Source organism: Neolamprologus brichardi, chromosome 7 (assembly GCF_056152115.1).
Source record: "Neolamprologus brichardi isolate AB-2024 chromosome 7, ASM5615211v1, whole genome shotgun sequence".
NCBI classification, from domain to species: Eukaryota; Metazoa; Chordata; class Actinopteri; order Cichliformes; family Cichlidae; genus Neolamprologus; species Neolamprologus brichardi.
Genome location: NC_142110.1, coordinates 66,172,681 through 66,188,683, shown reverse-complemented (window position 1 = coordinate 66,188,683; position 16,003 = coordinate 66,172,681). Strand labels below are relative to the sequence as shown.

Below are 16,003 nucleotides of genomic sequence, written 5' to 3'. Positions count from 1 at the left end.
CACTGCAAGTTACCTCTTTGTAATACCAGAGAATATCACATTTTGTGCACGCCATCCAGCCTCATCACCTTTCTGCAGAATAGAGTTTCCTGCTTCAGTGCTGGTGGACCAAAGTCACTAGAACATTCAAGTATAGTATGTAAACCAAACAAAACTCCTTGCATCCATAGGATAAGCTGTATTTCTCTCCAATATCAGTACTTTTGTGTATATTTTTAATTATATTCCATGTTTTCTTCTGTGCTAAAGTGCTGTTAGGGCATTTGGAGGGGGATTGAAATGTTGGGGAGGAGTTGAGGATGTTTCAGTAGTGAATATTTTGGGGGGGCTGATGGTGGGGTGTTGAGGGTATCATCTTTCATACCCCCTCGGGGGAGACCACATGACCCAGAATAACAGGGAAAGGCAGCGAAGAAAGAGACGAAAAAGAGAGATGTTGGGCCCTGCTGCTCTGAGCTCTTCAATGAAAACCACATGTAGGACAGAGGGAGGGGGTGAGGTGTGTGTGTGTGGGAGGGGGGGGAGTGTAATGACTAAAAACCCAGCCTCTGAGAAAGAGAGAGATAGATAGAGGAGGGAGTCCCTCTGAGCCTTGCTGACATTCCCAACCAGCACTGCAGGGGAGAGCACTGTGGTGAGATTTACAACAATAAGACAGTGTGTGTGTGAAGAGTCTTTAACAGTGTATCACACACGCTCTCTCACTCATTCTGAGCTCTGGGCTTTGATACGGCTGCCTTCACTGTCGATTTGGAACAAGAGGAGAAAGCTAATCTCAGCGGCCGGTGTGGTCTGTTTTATTTCCACCGCAGGGAGAAAAGATTTCCAAGCAGCAGAAGAAGAAAAGAAGCGAAAGCATGTCCAACGCTCTAGTGAGGAGAAACTCCAGCAAGCAGGGTTTACAGAACCTGATGAGGTATGTGGTCGATCCGTTTTTCCGTTCGTGTTGATCCCGTTGGTTTCACAGGGAAAGAATCGGGTTAATATTTAAACGCCACACAAACACACTCACATTTCACTCACTTCTTTTTCTGCTTCAATAAACAGGACGTGAGGTTTTCCCCTAAAGCTCTGGAGCACGACTGAAGGGGAAACCTCAGTGTTTCATATCAGCACATCAAGATAAAGAGTGTGTGTTTGTGCTGTAAACATAATGGGAACAGTGGGATTACTGGGAGTGTTTTGGGTCATGCAGGGTTTTGGGGGGATTTAGGGATTTTGAATCGCCTTACTTCCTTTCGGTGTACCTAAAAAGAACAAAGGAATCCTATTAAAATCTACTTTGAACTCTATTATTTTCTATTAAAAACACACTTAAAAGGAAATGTAAGACTGTAAAGTGAGGTTTGAGGCGAGCCCCACGCCCAGGGAAGTGGTGTCAGTGACCAGTGTCAGAGTTGAAAGGTCACCTGACTCGTCTTTTGTTTTCTGGGCTCGTGCGGGTGGCAGCACGTCCTGTCTATTGGGAAGGATTTTGTTTTTCATCCTGTGTGAGGATCCAGTGCGACTGTGGTTTCTAACAGAGATGATAACGCACGCTCACATGCTGAGGTACTCGCGCGGTAGAGGGAGGATGTTTTATCTGTTTTATCCCTCGTAGACATAAATGATTGGCTGACTTGGCTTTCAGGTTTGCCACATCTGTACAGATGAGTTTTAAAACAGACGGTTTGAATTAAATAGGAGGTAACATCCTTCAGAGCAGTCGGTGCACCACGGAAGCTGCGAGGGAAACCAAAGCTCAGTCCATGGAGGTTTCCCCTCAAGCAAATTTGAGATCCAGGTCTTTCATGCCATGTTTTATATTCACATTTAGGTGGATTTGTTTTAATCTTGGTCATTTCAGCGTAACCTGTAAGCATGTGTGACTCTTAACTTTGAGACTGTGTCACTCTGGGATAACAGAGTGCCCAACTAATGAATTTCCAGTGGAGATTATGCATGTTGGATCCGTTTGGGTCCACTGTGGTCTGGATTGGGTTTACAATCCTTGCATGTATTGATGACTGTCCTCAGGTCTCTAGTGTTTGAACTCCACCTGTGAACGCTGGAGTTTGAGTTGGTGTTTCTGTGTTGTAAAAGTCCCAGTTGTGTTTGTTGAAGTCATGTAAGGAAATGCATCATATGCTTGACAAATGTCTGAACTCATCTATTTGGAGACTTTCCATCGACTCAAAGTTTCTCCAGAGAACTGATGCATGTATTTGTCATAGACCGTCCTGACATTACGGAGTTATTCACCTACGAGCGTTCGTGGTGTCTCGGCGACTCTAGAGGTGTCGTAATCAGGCGGCTCAGAGTAAACCTCTGAGTCACAGTGAGAACGGTATTCAGGCTTTGTTTATGCACAGATAACAGCTGGAGGAGGCAGTGTGTCACTGTGATTCAGTCCACTTAGCAGATGTCCTCAGTCTGGGGAGCTGACAGAAGCAATGACGTAATACCAGAAAGACTGCAAAGCTCAAAACTGAAGGTGCGGTGATCAGTGTTGGTCAAGTTACTTGAAAAAAGTAATCAGTAACTAATTACTGATTACTTCCCCACAAAAGTAATCCCGTTACTTTACTTATTACTTATTCTCAAAAGTAATTAATTACTTAGTTACTTTTTAAAAACACGATTTACAACCTGAATAGGTGATAAAGTGATAGATCTTTCAGCCCAATTCTACTTTTTCTACATAATCCATCATACAAAATGTAATCAAATGGAAAAGTCTCTTTTTAAAACTTGTTTTATTAGTTTTAATCTTTTAACTTTATGCATCAAGCAAAAATTTAATTATATGCAACATTCTCTGACTGGAAGAAATTTGTTTAACATTTAAACCTATTTTCTGCACATTCCAGCACATAAAATATATTTTTTTTGTGTGTGTGTTTACACTCAGTCTTTCAAATAGATGCAAGTAAAACACAGCAGAAAATAAATAAAGTCAAAGACTAGCGGTCCTGTTGCTCTATTTTCACCTGTAAAGCAGGAGTGGGGTAGGCGGAGGGTTACCCTGGTGCAGGTGTGCAGCGGTCAGTGGAAGAATCCGCGAGTTTCTCTGTGAGTTTCCCATTACGTCGTAGCTACTCGCTGCTTGTTTGGAAGTTTAGGGGTTTTTTGCTGTGAAAAGAAGTTTTCTTCCCACGCACAACGGACACTAATGTTTTTGTCACTTTTTATAGAATCAAACTCAAAGTAAGGTCAGTACTTCCACGCTTTAAACGCTGCACGCTCATACTCTCTCTGCACTCGATATATGATCCATTGTTGATCTGCACACAGCTGTTGTCACGAACGTCGCACTCGCTTACGTCACTGTCATGAGACATTCTCACAAAAAATCACGGTTTTAGTAACGCAGTAACGCAGCGTTCCTACGGGAAAGTAAAGGTAATCTAATTACCGTTTTTGCAACAGTAATCCCTTACTTTACTCGTTACTTGAAAAAAGTAATCGGATTACGCGTTACTGCCCATCTCTGGCGGTGATTCACTTGGCATTTTTGTGTCTTTTGTTATCAAACAGGTCAGTTTCATCCAGACTGTTTACACATTTCTTCTTGAGTTTTTACACCAGTGTCTTCCTCCAGATACAAACGTGTTCTCCTGTTATTTGATCTATAATCATTTCAGAGATTCCCACGTACGTTTTAGGAAGTTATTAACATTCGAGTGACTTAAAGTGAGTCGATTTATTCATGGAAAACATTAACCGATTAGCTTAGATCAACTTAACATTCGTTGGCAACAATCTGAATCAATCTTTTGTTTTGTAGATAGGTAACACTCACAGACTGTATATAAAAGATGGATGCAGAACATGACATCAGCCGTTGTTTTGTGGGGTCGTTTTTAACTTGAGCATCTTGGTCATATTAAAAATGGGATGGATGTGACGAGCAAAGTGCGCGACTGAGAAAATGAACGCACTCCACACTGATTGGCTTACTCACCGGTGATTCAGCCAATGAGCTTACCTGTGATAATCTTTTTGACTGTGATCGCAAATTTCATAACAAATTTATTATCAAATAACTTAAATTGGAAGTATTTATTGATGACAGTTTTTTTATGAACTTCAGTACAACCAGAAGAGTCGCCCCCTCTGGTCATTAAAGATAAATCAAAGTTCTTCCCTTTAAAATCTGATAGCAACATCTTTTGTACAGCCTGTGTGTGCACCTTCAGTCAGCACAGGGGTGGAGCGTTTGTTTATGCAAACATTTTACTTTTGTGCCCTCTTAAAATTCTCTTAAACAGAAGAATCTAAAACCATAAAACTTCTGGGACGGTTTATTCAAATATCTGGCATGCACAATTTGGAAACTGATGTTAAATTGCCAAGAATGAAGCAACCAGGCCTCCCTCTATCCATTTTCTTAACCTTCTGTCCAACTCAGGATTACTTGGGCATGAGCTATCTCATAACAAGGAATAGTCTTTATAGTGTTTTCCATGTTTGTTATATAAAGATAAGCTTAAAACGTTTAAGTTTAAAACAAAAAAAAAAGTCTTTGTATGCATAGAAACAAAACTGAAACTCAATCAAAAGCAGTGACATCACCCAGACCAATCAGAAATGCAAGCTCTGCAGAGACTTCTCCATAATGTCCCTTACTGGATGTGTGTGATCAGAAGAACTCAAAGAAAAGGTTTAATCTTAAAAATACCCGTGTAAGCATGTAACTTAGCTTAAAGGAACAACTGATCGGCGTGAGGGGAAAACATTGTCGATGCCACGCGAGCAAACCTCTGAAATATTTGAGCTTTCCTCCTCCACCTGAGCAGGATTGGTGTATCTGACACGCTGACACTGTTTACTAGATACAGATATTATTTCACGATAGATCTCAACAGGAAGAAACAGAATATGTCATCAGTGTGAGCTCGAATCATTGCATCGTGTCGAGGCAGGCAGTTGATCTGTTTTTAATCAGCTCTGCGTGGGAGACAAACGCCGCCCTCCTCCTGCCAGCTTGGTGGGGCCTGGCTCAGCCCGCAGCAGTGATGTCACCCAGGAGGCATACCTGCCTCAAAACAGCCCGAGCGCTGCGACCTCTGACCTTCGAATCCCCCACACATGGGTGGGTTTCCTGAGTGTTTATGGTGCAGGGAGATAGAGCGAAGAATGTTTGGGGGGAGTCGGAGTGGCGTAAGCTGCTGAGTGATGGGGGCCCTGAACTCTCCCTCCCTCTGCAGGTTGTCCTCATTAAAGGGATGGAGGGAACGTAAACACAGCGGGGCTTCCTGTTTCCAGGGGTCGTATCTCTGAGAACAGACGACAGGTTTTTATCTCTCTCCCTTCAGTAAACATCGAATGATAGCCTAAAAACCCAGGAACCAAAAACGTTCCTGCTATCGTCCCTCACACATACACAACATCTGTTTTTTCAGCTCATAAACTGCACCCATTATTGTGAATTTAAATTTGTTAGGAGCCATTTGTAGCATCACCTAGGTTTTAGTTCCCTTGGATGTTCAATATATCAATGCCGTCTTTTGACGAGAACTATACCTGGAAGTAGCAGAGAGTTGTCTGAGTTAATCCAGTCACAGCCTTAAAATCCCCCAGAACTTCCTTTTACATCTAAATTTAGTTGGAAAAGAAAAAAAAGTGGAAAGTACTGTTTTTAGATTATTACAGACTTGAAGTTTACATACTCTGTTGGTCTAAAAGTTGAGTTATCAGAGTATGAGTGTCAAGGGTGTAAGTTAGAAGGGAACAGAAAGACATGTAAAATCTGGTTAAAATAATAAAATATATATTTTATTTACAGCATAAAAAATGTATCCTGATCAGGGGAAAGAATAAGTAAAAGAAAAGGTCGATTCCGCAGTTCGCAAGCAGTCAGCCATCCTAATGTACCAGGCACGATCTGATATCCTCGTGTTGGTGTTGTTCCCAGATCATCATACTAAAGGTTGTTCCAGGATCAACATTGCAAGTGACCAATCAGAATGTTGTGATGTCATACTTTTGCGACTTCGGGAAAAACCGGCGTAAAACAAAAAACTGTACTTAAGCTGCGAGAAACCGCCTTTGTCCGCCGATCAACGGACACAATAATGTGATTGGTCACTTGCAATGTTGAACCTGGAACAACATTTTCATGATGATCTGGGAACAACACCAACACGACGATATCAGATCATCCAGAGGTGTCTTTATACATTTTTACAACGGGACTTAACCCGCGAGGGCAGAGCTCCAAACTCCGCCTGCCGCTGCTCCGGGCCTGAAGGGTTTTACCTGGCGTCTTGCTGCCACCTGGACGAAGTCTGCCATCCATGGACCAAAGGCCCTCTCCCCTTCTCCTGCGACTGCGGCTGTGCCCTGCCGCCAGTTACCGCTCTGTGGCTCGCACTACCTTCGGCTGCGTCGAGTAGGTGGCGCCTGCCGCCACCTACTCCATGGCTTTCTCTTCTCCTCTGCGACCTGTCAGGCCCTCTTATTGGCCGCTGCCAACAAGGGAGGCCTGATTGATTGCTGTCCCCTGTGCCCTCCAGGTGTGTCTAATTAGGGAAAGCAGGGGGCGGAGTCTCTCCAGGAGAAGATCCAATAAATACAATAAGAACATGCAACACTAACATAGCAAAGCATTCAACACTAGATAAGAAATCCTTCTTCCCCGGATGACGTGTATTATTTATATTATTGTAAGGTCTTAACCTTACAGTATAAAGCACCTTGAAGTAGCTGTTGTTGTGATTTGGTGCTACATGCCAGTGGATGGTGAACTTTTACACGTGGAGCCATGGGCAGTAAAATAAGTTCACGGTCTGTACGCAGTAAAAACATCACATGTGTTAAATTTCGTGTTAAATTCCATGGAAAATGTTAGAAAAGTTCCATTTAAGGTAGACACAGAGAATAACCTTTTAATTTCTCAGGATAAATCTAAATTTGAGACATGAATCACTCAAGTAATTTGAACTTTGTTAAAAGTCCACCCTGACATTTTCACATGGCAAAAGCTTTCCCAGCTTCTCTGCTTTCAGGCCACTCACCTCTCCGCCTTTGCTTTTTTGTTTTCTGCCTCTTTAATGTAAAATAAAGGTTTGGATGCAATCGGATACACAGTTTGTTTGTTTGTTTGGGGATAGATGGTCTTGCTGGGTTCCGGATTTGTTTGGATACTCATGGAGCGATCGCACAAGATTTTGTTTTCCTCTTTTGCTGCGTCCCTGTGTTCTTTTAATTTTCCATTGATCCACATTTATAGAATAGTTTGAGGTCTGTAATGACAAACTTTTGCTTGAAGTTACTTTTTTGGGTTACATTTTACTGGCAGGAGCTTTCTCACTCGCCCTCTCCGTTAAAGCCTGTGTGCAAACAAACGTGCAGGATTCCCAGACTTCGGGCATAAGTGGTCTGTTTGTGCTCTGCATGGGGGGTTTGGACACCCAGAGATCCAGCCATAACATGGTGATTACTGGGGATGTTGCTGGAGTTCTAATCGAGACTATTTGTGTCTGACTGCAGGATGATTTGTTCCACTTTTTTACTGCAATGCAGAAATATATCTAATTATCTTTTTGCTTTATTTCCAGTTGGCATTTATTCTGTCATCACCAGAGATGGGTAACGCGTTACTGTAATCTGATTACTTTTTTCAAGTAACGAGTAAAGTAAGGGATTACTATTGCAAAAACGGTAATTAGATTACCGTTACTTTCCCGTAGGAACGCTGCGTTACTGCGTTACTAAAACCGTGATTTTTTGTGAGAATGTCTCATGACAGTGACGTAAGCGAGTGCGACGTTCGTGACAACAGCTGTGTGCAGATCAACAATGGATCATATATCGAGTGCAGAGAGAGTATGAGCGTGCAGCGTTTAAAGCGTGGAAGTACTGACCTTACTTTGAGTTTGATTCCATAAAAAGTGACAAAAACATTAGTGTCCGTTGTGCGTGGGAAGAAAACTTCTTTTTACAGCGAAAAAAACCCCTAAACTTCCGAGCAAGCACCGAGTAGCTACGACGTAATGGGAAACTCACAGAGAAACTCGCGGATTCTTCCACTGACCGCTGCACACCTGCACCAGGGTAAACCTCCGCCTACCACACTCCTGCTTTACAGGTGAAAATAGAGCAACAGGACCGCTAGTCTTTGACTTTATTTATTTTCTGCTGTGTTTTACTTGCATCTATTTGAAAGACTGAGTGTAAACACACAAAAATATTTTATTTTATGTGCTGGAATGTGCAGAAAATAGGTTTAAATGTTAAACTAATTTCTTCCAGTCAGAGAATGTTGCAGATAATTACATTTTTGCTTCATGCATAAAGTTCAAAGATTAAAACTAATAAAACAAGTTTTAAAAAGAGACTTTTCCATTTGATTACATTTTGTATGATGGATTATGCAGAAAAAGTAGAATTGGGCTGAAAGATCTATCGCTTTATCACCTATTCAGGGTGTAAATCGTGTTTTTAAAAAGTAACTAAGTAACTAAGTAATTAATTACTTTTGAAAATAAGTAATCAGTAAAGTAACGGATTACTTTTTTGGGGAAAGTAATCAGTAATTAGTTACTGATTACTTTTTTCAAGTAACTTGACCAACACTGGTCATCACTAACTAAGAAACTATTTAAAATGCCTGAAACAAAGAAGAGAGAAAGCACTTACCTTACAAAACGCTGTGCAGAATCTCAGTTATTCATAAGTGCTTTTGAAGCTGCCGGTCTTTCTGTAGATTTCTTCATATTTAAAATAATCATTTGGTGTCTTTGACTGAACCTTTTCTGAATGAAAAGATACCAGAATAGAGCTGAGGACATTTGAATCACTTGAATCAGGACATGGCGGCTCTGTTTCTAGTTCGAAAGAGATCTGGCAGCTCGAGCCTGTTTAATATTCTCCTCCAGGGACAGTGAGTGTCATAGGTTTATTGATTCAAGAGCCCCAGGCTGGAACAGAAATATTTAGGCACATTTTCCTTGTCAAAAATGTTTGAGCCGTTGTCAGGGTGAGGAACAAGAGGCACATGTGCTTCAGATGCTGGAATCCTCCATTTAAATGCACAAAGAAGCATAAAATTCCCTTGGTTTCCTCTCTTTCCCTGGACACAGTTCTAGAAATAAATTCAGTACAACCCGTTTTATGGGTACCAGGTAATGATGCAAGGTTTTGGAAGGGAATTAATACAAATAACACACTACAGAGTCTACTGGCATGCTATTGCCCCTGTAGTTGGCCATAGCAGTGATCTAAGCAAAACATCAAGATAACATTCTGATGTTGAACTGGGGCGATGATTACTGTGTTTGCATGCTATAAATTTAGTGCAGCTGTGGCTTATGGTTTGCAGGATTTAGGTCCTGATTTAAGCACCGATTTAATGGTAAAATTAAGAATTTAATGATGTTGCTGGATGGAAAAAAATAAGAGGATCACCAGTTTATCCAAAGTTGAATGTGAATGCATAAAAGTTTGAGGGCAAACTGGTAACTGTTGTTCATCTCTGAGAGCCCTTTAATGTATATAATTCAGTTCCTAGTCGCTGAAGACTTATTAAGACATTTGCCAATATGTTGGCGTTCTCACCTCCTGATGCCACTGCAGGAAAAAGTTTGGATCATCACATCAATTTTATTGTTTGGAGAAAATAAAAAATAAATTCTTGTTGGAGTTCTTGCACTCTTAATGTAAAGTGGTGGATTATAAAGCATATATATATGGCCGGCTGTAATATTGTTGAGGCTTTAATTAAACACTTGTTTCGTTAAAGTCACAATATTGTTTAAAATTGTCCATCAAGCTCAACTTGTTCTTTGCGTTTTAACTGACATTTATTTCGGACAGGAGGATTCTTCGACATGCTTTAACATGTAATGATGTCCAACCACGGCCGATACAATGCCGTCAGAACTAAAAAGAAATACAAACTTAAATGAATATTCTTAATAAAGCCCTTAAGCATTATATATAACAAAACATTCCAACAAAACGATCAATAAAATACACATTACACCTCACACGGTAATTGCACTCAAATATCACGCAACACTAGCGTATTTACATACAACGATAATAAACAAAAGAAAACATTTGCCTCACTCAAAGGGAATAAAACTTTAATCCTTAAGTCGTGGGGAGGTCCAAAAAAGGCACTCTTTTATTTATCTTACTGTAGACGTGCAAACCTCGTGGCTCGTCTCTCAATTAGCTTGCTGAGTGCAACAGCCAAAAAATACCCTCTTAGCAACAACAGACGGAACTATAGAAAAGGTTCCTATCTAGTTGCACAATTAGCACAAATAACACATTTAAACATATAAATCTAATGAACAAAACGTGAATTACTATTTATTTATTTATTATTTATTAATATTTCAACTACTAATTGTTTCAACCTTACATATCTAATAAAATGAACTTAAATGCGAGAGTTGCCTATGACGGCAGCTACACAGCTGAAACTGGATTACTGTTGTGCCCCAAGGCTCTGTGCTGGGACCACTATCAGTTTCAGTGTTGGGGTCGTTAATCAAAACGTGTTACGCATTAATCAGTACTTAAAGTAATGCAGTACACCAAAGAAAGTACTTTGTTACCTTATTTCCTTGTTTCTCTTTAAAATGACCTGAAATGTCACATAATAACCAGTTAACAATAAACACCTGTGGGTACGGTTCCACTCACAACTCTTCCCTAATGAGTATACAGAATATCTTTCTTTGAAGGCACAAAGCAAAGTTAAAAATCAACACAAAGCAATTCCTGCAGTAATCACATTACAGGTACAATCCGTAGCATAAACGGAGTGTTCCAGTGTTGATGTTAAATGTGTTGAAAATATTAATTTTAAGCAATCAGTTTTAATAAAACAGAAATGTTTAACATGATGTCAGTGAATTTGGAGTCGACTTAGAGGAAACGTCACGTAGATGCAAACGTTAGTTAAGCCAGATGTCACTGTTATGTTTGGTTTTAGTCCACAGTTGCGCAAACTTGGGCTTGTTTTTCACTAGTAGTCCATTTCTCAGACCTCTGAAAGTTTTCTTTCCCATGAAACCGTTGATTGCCCAACCAAAGAATTTGTTCTGACACGAGCACATTGACTAAGTGACTGTGACGCCGTAGCATTAGCGCCCTGTCTCTTGCATAGAAACAAGGGAAAAGAACACTGATACGTATTTATTGTAAAGATAAATTCTAAACTCTTTTATCACCACTTTTCTAATATATTTGATACTTATGTTTGAAATAACGATTTGCTTGATTGATACAATTTCATGCATATCTATATATATATATTTTTTTTATTATTAGTGTGTCTATTAGTGTCATCTTGTCTGTATGCATGCACAGAGTATGTAATGCTGATGTCCTGGAGTTTGCTAACCTCGTTAGGACTTCCCTGATGAAACAAATATTTGAAGGTCAGGTTAAGCTGTAGAGGTGGGAATCATCATACAACGCACGATACGATATTATTGCAATTTTTTAAAATATTTTGCGATATTCAGATTCTGTACATAAAGGTAAACTTTATCAATATTCATTTTATCTAATAACAAAGTCTCACACTCAGTCTTTCTCTCATTTCAGTTTTATTGTTGACAAACTGAACGGTTTGTATTACAGTCTAGTCCAACGTAACTGAATGCAAATTAAAATAAATAAACTGTCATGTTTATTGCTGCCAAAAAAAAGTTAAACACATTTGGACAGTGAAGGAATGTCAGGATTCTTGCTCAGAAAAAGGATCAACATGCTCTGAAGTCAGAGCACAAAAACCTTTTTTGTAACAAAATAACGATTTCTGCTGTCCCTGTATTGATACATTTTTAGCAAACAAAATATCACCATACTACACAGTATCGATTTTTTTCCCCCACCCCTATTAAGCTGCAGAATCTGTGCTGAGAGGTTTTCTGTGTGACATACAATCATTATTTCGGACAACACTGTTTGTTTGTTTTTTTATAAATGTACCGAAACATTTTTAAGAACCGGTATAAGGGTTGAGCTATAAATGCAGACTTGGCAATAATTTCAGGGGTTAAATCATAACACAGTGGAACCCCGACTTACAAAATTAATTCGTTCCCGAGGGAACGAATTAATCGAAGCACCCATCGTGCCTTTTGAGTGAACGATAGGCTATAGGCTAATTGCTAACTGCAACAACAATTGTCACTACCCGATCCGTACCTACCTAATTGAGAACCAAGGTTTTGTTCTATTTTTAGATTTTTACAAAGCCTTTGACATGATAGAGCATGAATTTATGTTTCAAGCCCTTGATTTGTTCGGTTTTGGAGGTAACTTCATTAATGTAATCAAATTACTGTACAGAGATACTAACAGTTCAGTGTGTCTTCCACGTGGCACCTCACAAAGATTTAGGATTTGCAAAGGAATAAAACAAGGATGTCCAATCTCACCATTGCTGTTTATTGCAGCAACAGAAATGCTTTCCATATTGATTAAAAATGCTGAGTTTGGTAAGATGTCTATCCTGGGTAAAGAGCTCTCTATCAGCCAGTTAGCCGATGATACAACTATTTTCCTAAATAACCTGAAAGAAATCCCCAAAATTCTGCAGATTATTGAAACTTTCTCAAAAGCTTCAGGGTTAAATCTAAATTTAAACAAGTGTGAGATCTTACCCTTAAATGATTGTACTATTTCTAACACTTTTAATATTCCTGTTAAATCCACTGTCAAATATTTGGGTATGTATATAACCAGGAATAAGACTGATTTAGATAACCTTAATATTTGGGAGAAAATCCAAATTTGTAGAACTCAGTTAAATAACTGGGCTCAGAGAGACTTATCGATTCTGGGTAGAATTTTTCTCACCAAAATGGAAAGTATCTCCAGGCTAGTATATCCTGCATATGCGGTAGGAGTGCCTAAATCAGCAATCAAATCTATTAACCAGCTAAACTTTGATTTTATTTGGAAACGCAAAACCCACTATATCAGGCAAGGTAATTTAGTCAAACAATTTGGAGATGGAGGTTTGCAAGCTATTGAATTTGACAGCTTAAATGGCACCCTAAAAATAAATTGGCTTAGGTCATTTTTAAGAAATCAAAATAGTCTTTGGTTTCACATTCCAAGCAAAATATTCTCTGATCTAGGCGGAATTAATCTTTTACTTAGATGTGATTTTGACATAAAAAAACTCCCCATAAAGCTCTCTTCCTTTCACCAGCAAGTTTTATTATACTGGAAATTAATATACAAACATAACTATAGCCCACACAACACTCCCCTATGGAACTGTCGCTACATAAACATTGGAAACAAATCAATCTTTATAAAAAAATGGTACGATAAGGGCATCTGGTCAGTGATGCATTTGTTAAATGATAGAGGTAAAATTTTATTAGAAGATTTCACCACCAATTATAATCTGCAAATAAATAACAAAGAATTTCAAAAAATTACTAAGGCTATCCCTCAAAACATTCTGTGTACAGCATATAATCTTTTTCAAAACCCTGACTATAGATCCCCTGACCTCCCTGAACTCTTGGTAAATGGGCATAACATTACAGCTAACAGTCTGAAAAACTCCCAAATTAGGGAATTATTTACTAATGTTTTTTTCCCTTATAGATGCAATCCAAATTCCATCTCACATCTGTTCTCCGGTGATCAAAAGAAAGAAATCAGAAAAAATTACCTAAAACTTCCCATTCCTCCCAAAGCTAAGGAGGTCCACTACAAAATACTCTCTGGTATTTACCCTTCCAAAGAATTTCTCAGACGTCGCTTTGGTATTGATAATAATTCTTGCTCTTTTTGTGATGGGGATATTGAATCAACAGAACATTTATTTTATGATTGTATATTCTGTAAAGCCCTGTGGAACGATGTGCACTACTGGCTCTTTCCAAAGATTCCAAACTTACTTGAATTTTCTAAAAATGATATTATTTTTGGTTATCTAAGAAAAGAAAAGAAGCTTGACAATGTTTTAAATGTAATAATTATTATGGGGAAATTCTTCATTCACAAATGTCGTTTTCTGAAAACAAAGCCGTCCTTTTTTACTTTTCACAAAGAACTCTGCCTCTTCCTCTCATCTGTTAAATTTATGGACAAAAAACAAGCTCTGGTTCTGAATCATATGATTATTGAACTAGATCTGCTAGAAAACCCCTAAGGTATAATGTCTTTTTTTTCTTTATTTGTTTTTTGTTTTTGTTTTTTTTGTTGTTGTTGTTTGTTTGTTTTGATTCTGTTTGGGTTTGGTTTTATTTATTTATTTGTTGTTGTTTGTACTTCCTGTTCATTACCTATCTTCTATATGCTGGAATTCAGCCTGTTCTGATAATATTTCATGTTGGAAAATAGAATCTTTGTAGAGATTGCCATAATTGTTGTGCATTTCTGTGCAAATAAAAAAAAAAAAAAAAAAAAAAAAAAAAAAAACAAAAACAAAAAAAAAAAAAAAAAAATAAAAAAAAAAAAAAAAAAAAAAAACTACCCGATCCGTACCGGAAACCCGATCGGTACCCCGCATGCGCGAAAGGTGTCTACTTCCGGTCGAAGCGTTTTACGATAGTTATGGGTCAGAGTATCTGTTTAAAATGTTAGGAATAATAAGTATATCTTAAAATGTTTGCAATAATGAAGCATTTCAGTACAATGTAGACAAAAACGAAAAATAAAAAGATAGTTACGGATCGGGACTCCCTGATCCTTACTGCGCATGTGCAAAGTCGGACCGTTCAAATCGGGTCTACCCGATCCGTACCGCGCACGTGCAGGGGTTTTCTTCTTCTTCTGTTCGTTTAATGGCAGTTTACTCCCCAGTGTACGAGGATACTGCCACCTGCTGACCGAGCGAATGAACCCTATTGTAAACTGAATTGGCGTCATTACAAATGTGTGTTAAATTTAATTTAGTGATAGTCGAGTGTGTTTATGCTTGTCTGTGTGGAGAGGATTGACTGGAATAGTGATGATGATGTCCGCTATCACTGTCAATTGTCAGTAAACACTTAATCTGGCTGCTGAATCTTCATGTGACACATTGCTAAGTCAATATTATTACGTCTGTAATTAGGCGCCATTCTTCTAATTTTACGGCGCTTTTGTTCAATCGGGGAACGCTCTCTGTTGAGGAGAAAAGCATGAATTTGTTTGTATACGGATTATCCATTGTTTAAATGTCCCGGGCAGTCGGAAAGGAGGCAGAGCTGTTGAGAAATGCTAGGAGCTAACTGGGCGCTAACCGTATCATTCAAATATACTGAATGTCGCAATGTTGGCAAAGAGAGGAAGTGACGTAAGATTTGCGCATGCGGGGTACCGATCGGGTTTCCGGTACGGATCGGGTAGTGACAACAATACGTCGTTCAAGTGGAACAGCGAAGCGCAAGTACGAAAGCCAAGGGGGCAGTGTTGCCAACTCCTCAGTAAGGAAAATCGCTATTGGTTGTCCTAAAAGTCGCTAGAAGTCGCTAAATGACGTCATCACCTAATTTGCATAATTGGTCATGCTAATGTAATTGTAACCTACGCTGCTGGAGAGAGAAATAACATCGTGGACGAGACATAAAGTGAGTAAAAAACGTCCTAAATGCATTTAGAATTTATTTAGAACTACAAATTAAATTTCTTTTAGCAATTATTGTTTTTTGTAATGTCACAATTCCAACCCTGCTCCTTTACCCGGGCTTGGACCGGCAAAAGTGACCCGAAATAGGCACTCTGGTGGAGTTACTTTGTGTGTGTGTGTTTATAAGTAGTTTTAAACCTGATCCACAAAACAGCATAAGAGTAAAAAGAAGAACTGACTGCGTTACAGCACCCGCTGCTTGTTGAGAGTGAAAGCGCATATCGCTTTTACGTCTTTTTTAGACGTGGGTCTAAAAAAGACCCACGTCAGAGCGAACCAAAAAGGGGGTCTGAAAACTCGCTAAATATAGCGACAAAGTCGCTAAGTTGGCAACACTGCAAGGGGGTTGTCACATGATTCGGAAGGCATTGTGGGCATTGTAGACATTCTGGGCTCAGCCAATCAGAGCCAGCGGATTTC

The 16,003-nt window shown here is 39.2% G+C and overlaps 1 protein-coding gene across 4 annotated transcripts in view; it reads left to right on the top strand.

Moving 5' to 3' along the window:
• Window positions 1–548: 548 nt before the first annotated feature.
• The window catches only part of lsp1a (lymphocyte specific protein 1 a), a 54,444-nt gene continuing 38,989 nt past the window's right edge, over window positions 549–16,003 (top strand). For 2 of the 4 annotated variants that reach the window (XM_087844168.1, XM_087844167.1), the window contains exon 1: window positions 575–916. In XM_087844168.1, coding sequence (XP_087700294.1) covers window positions 858–916 — 59 coding nt within the window. In that variant the 5' untranslated portion in view covers window positions 575–857. Of the gene's footprint in view, window positions 917–16,003 lie in introns of all 4 variants that reach the window. The other 2 variants (XM_087844166.1, XM_087844165.1) reach the window with 2 other exon arrangements.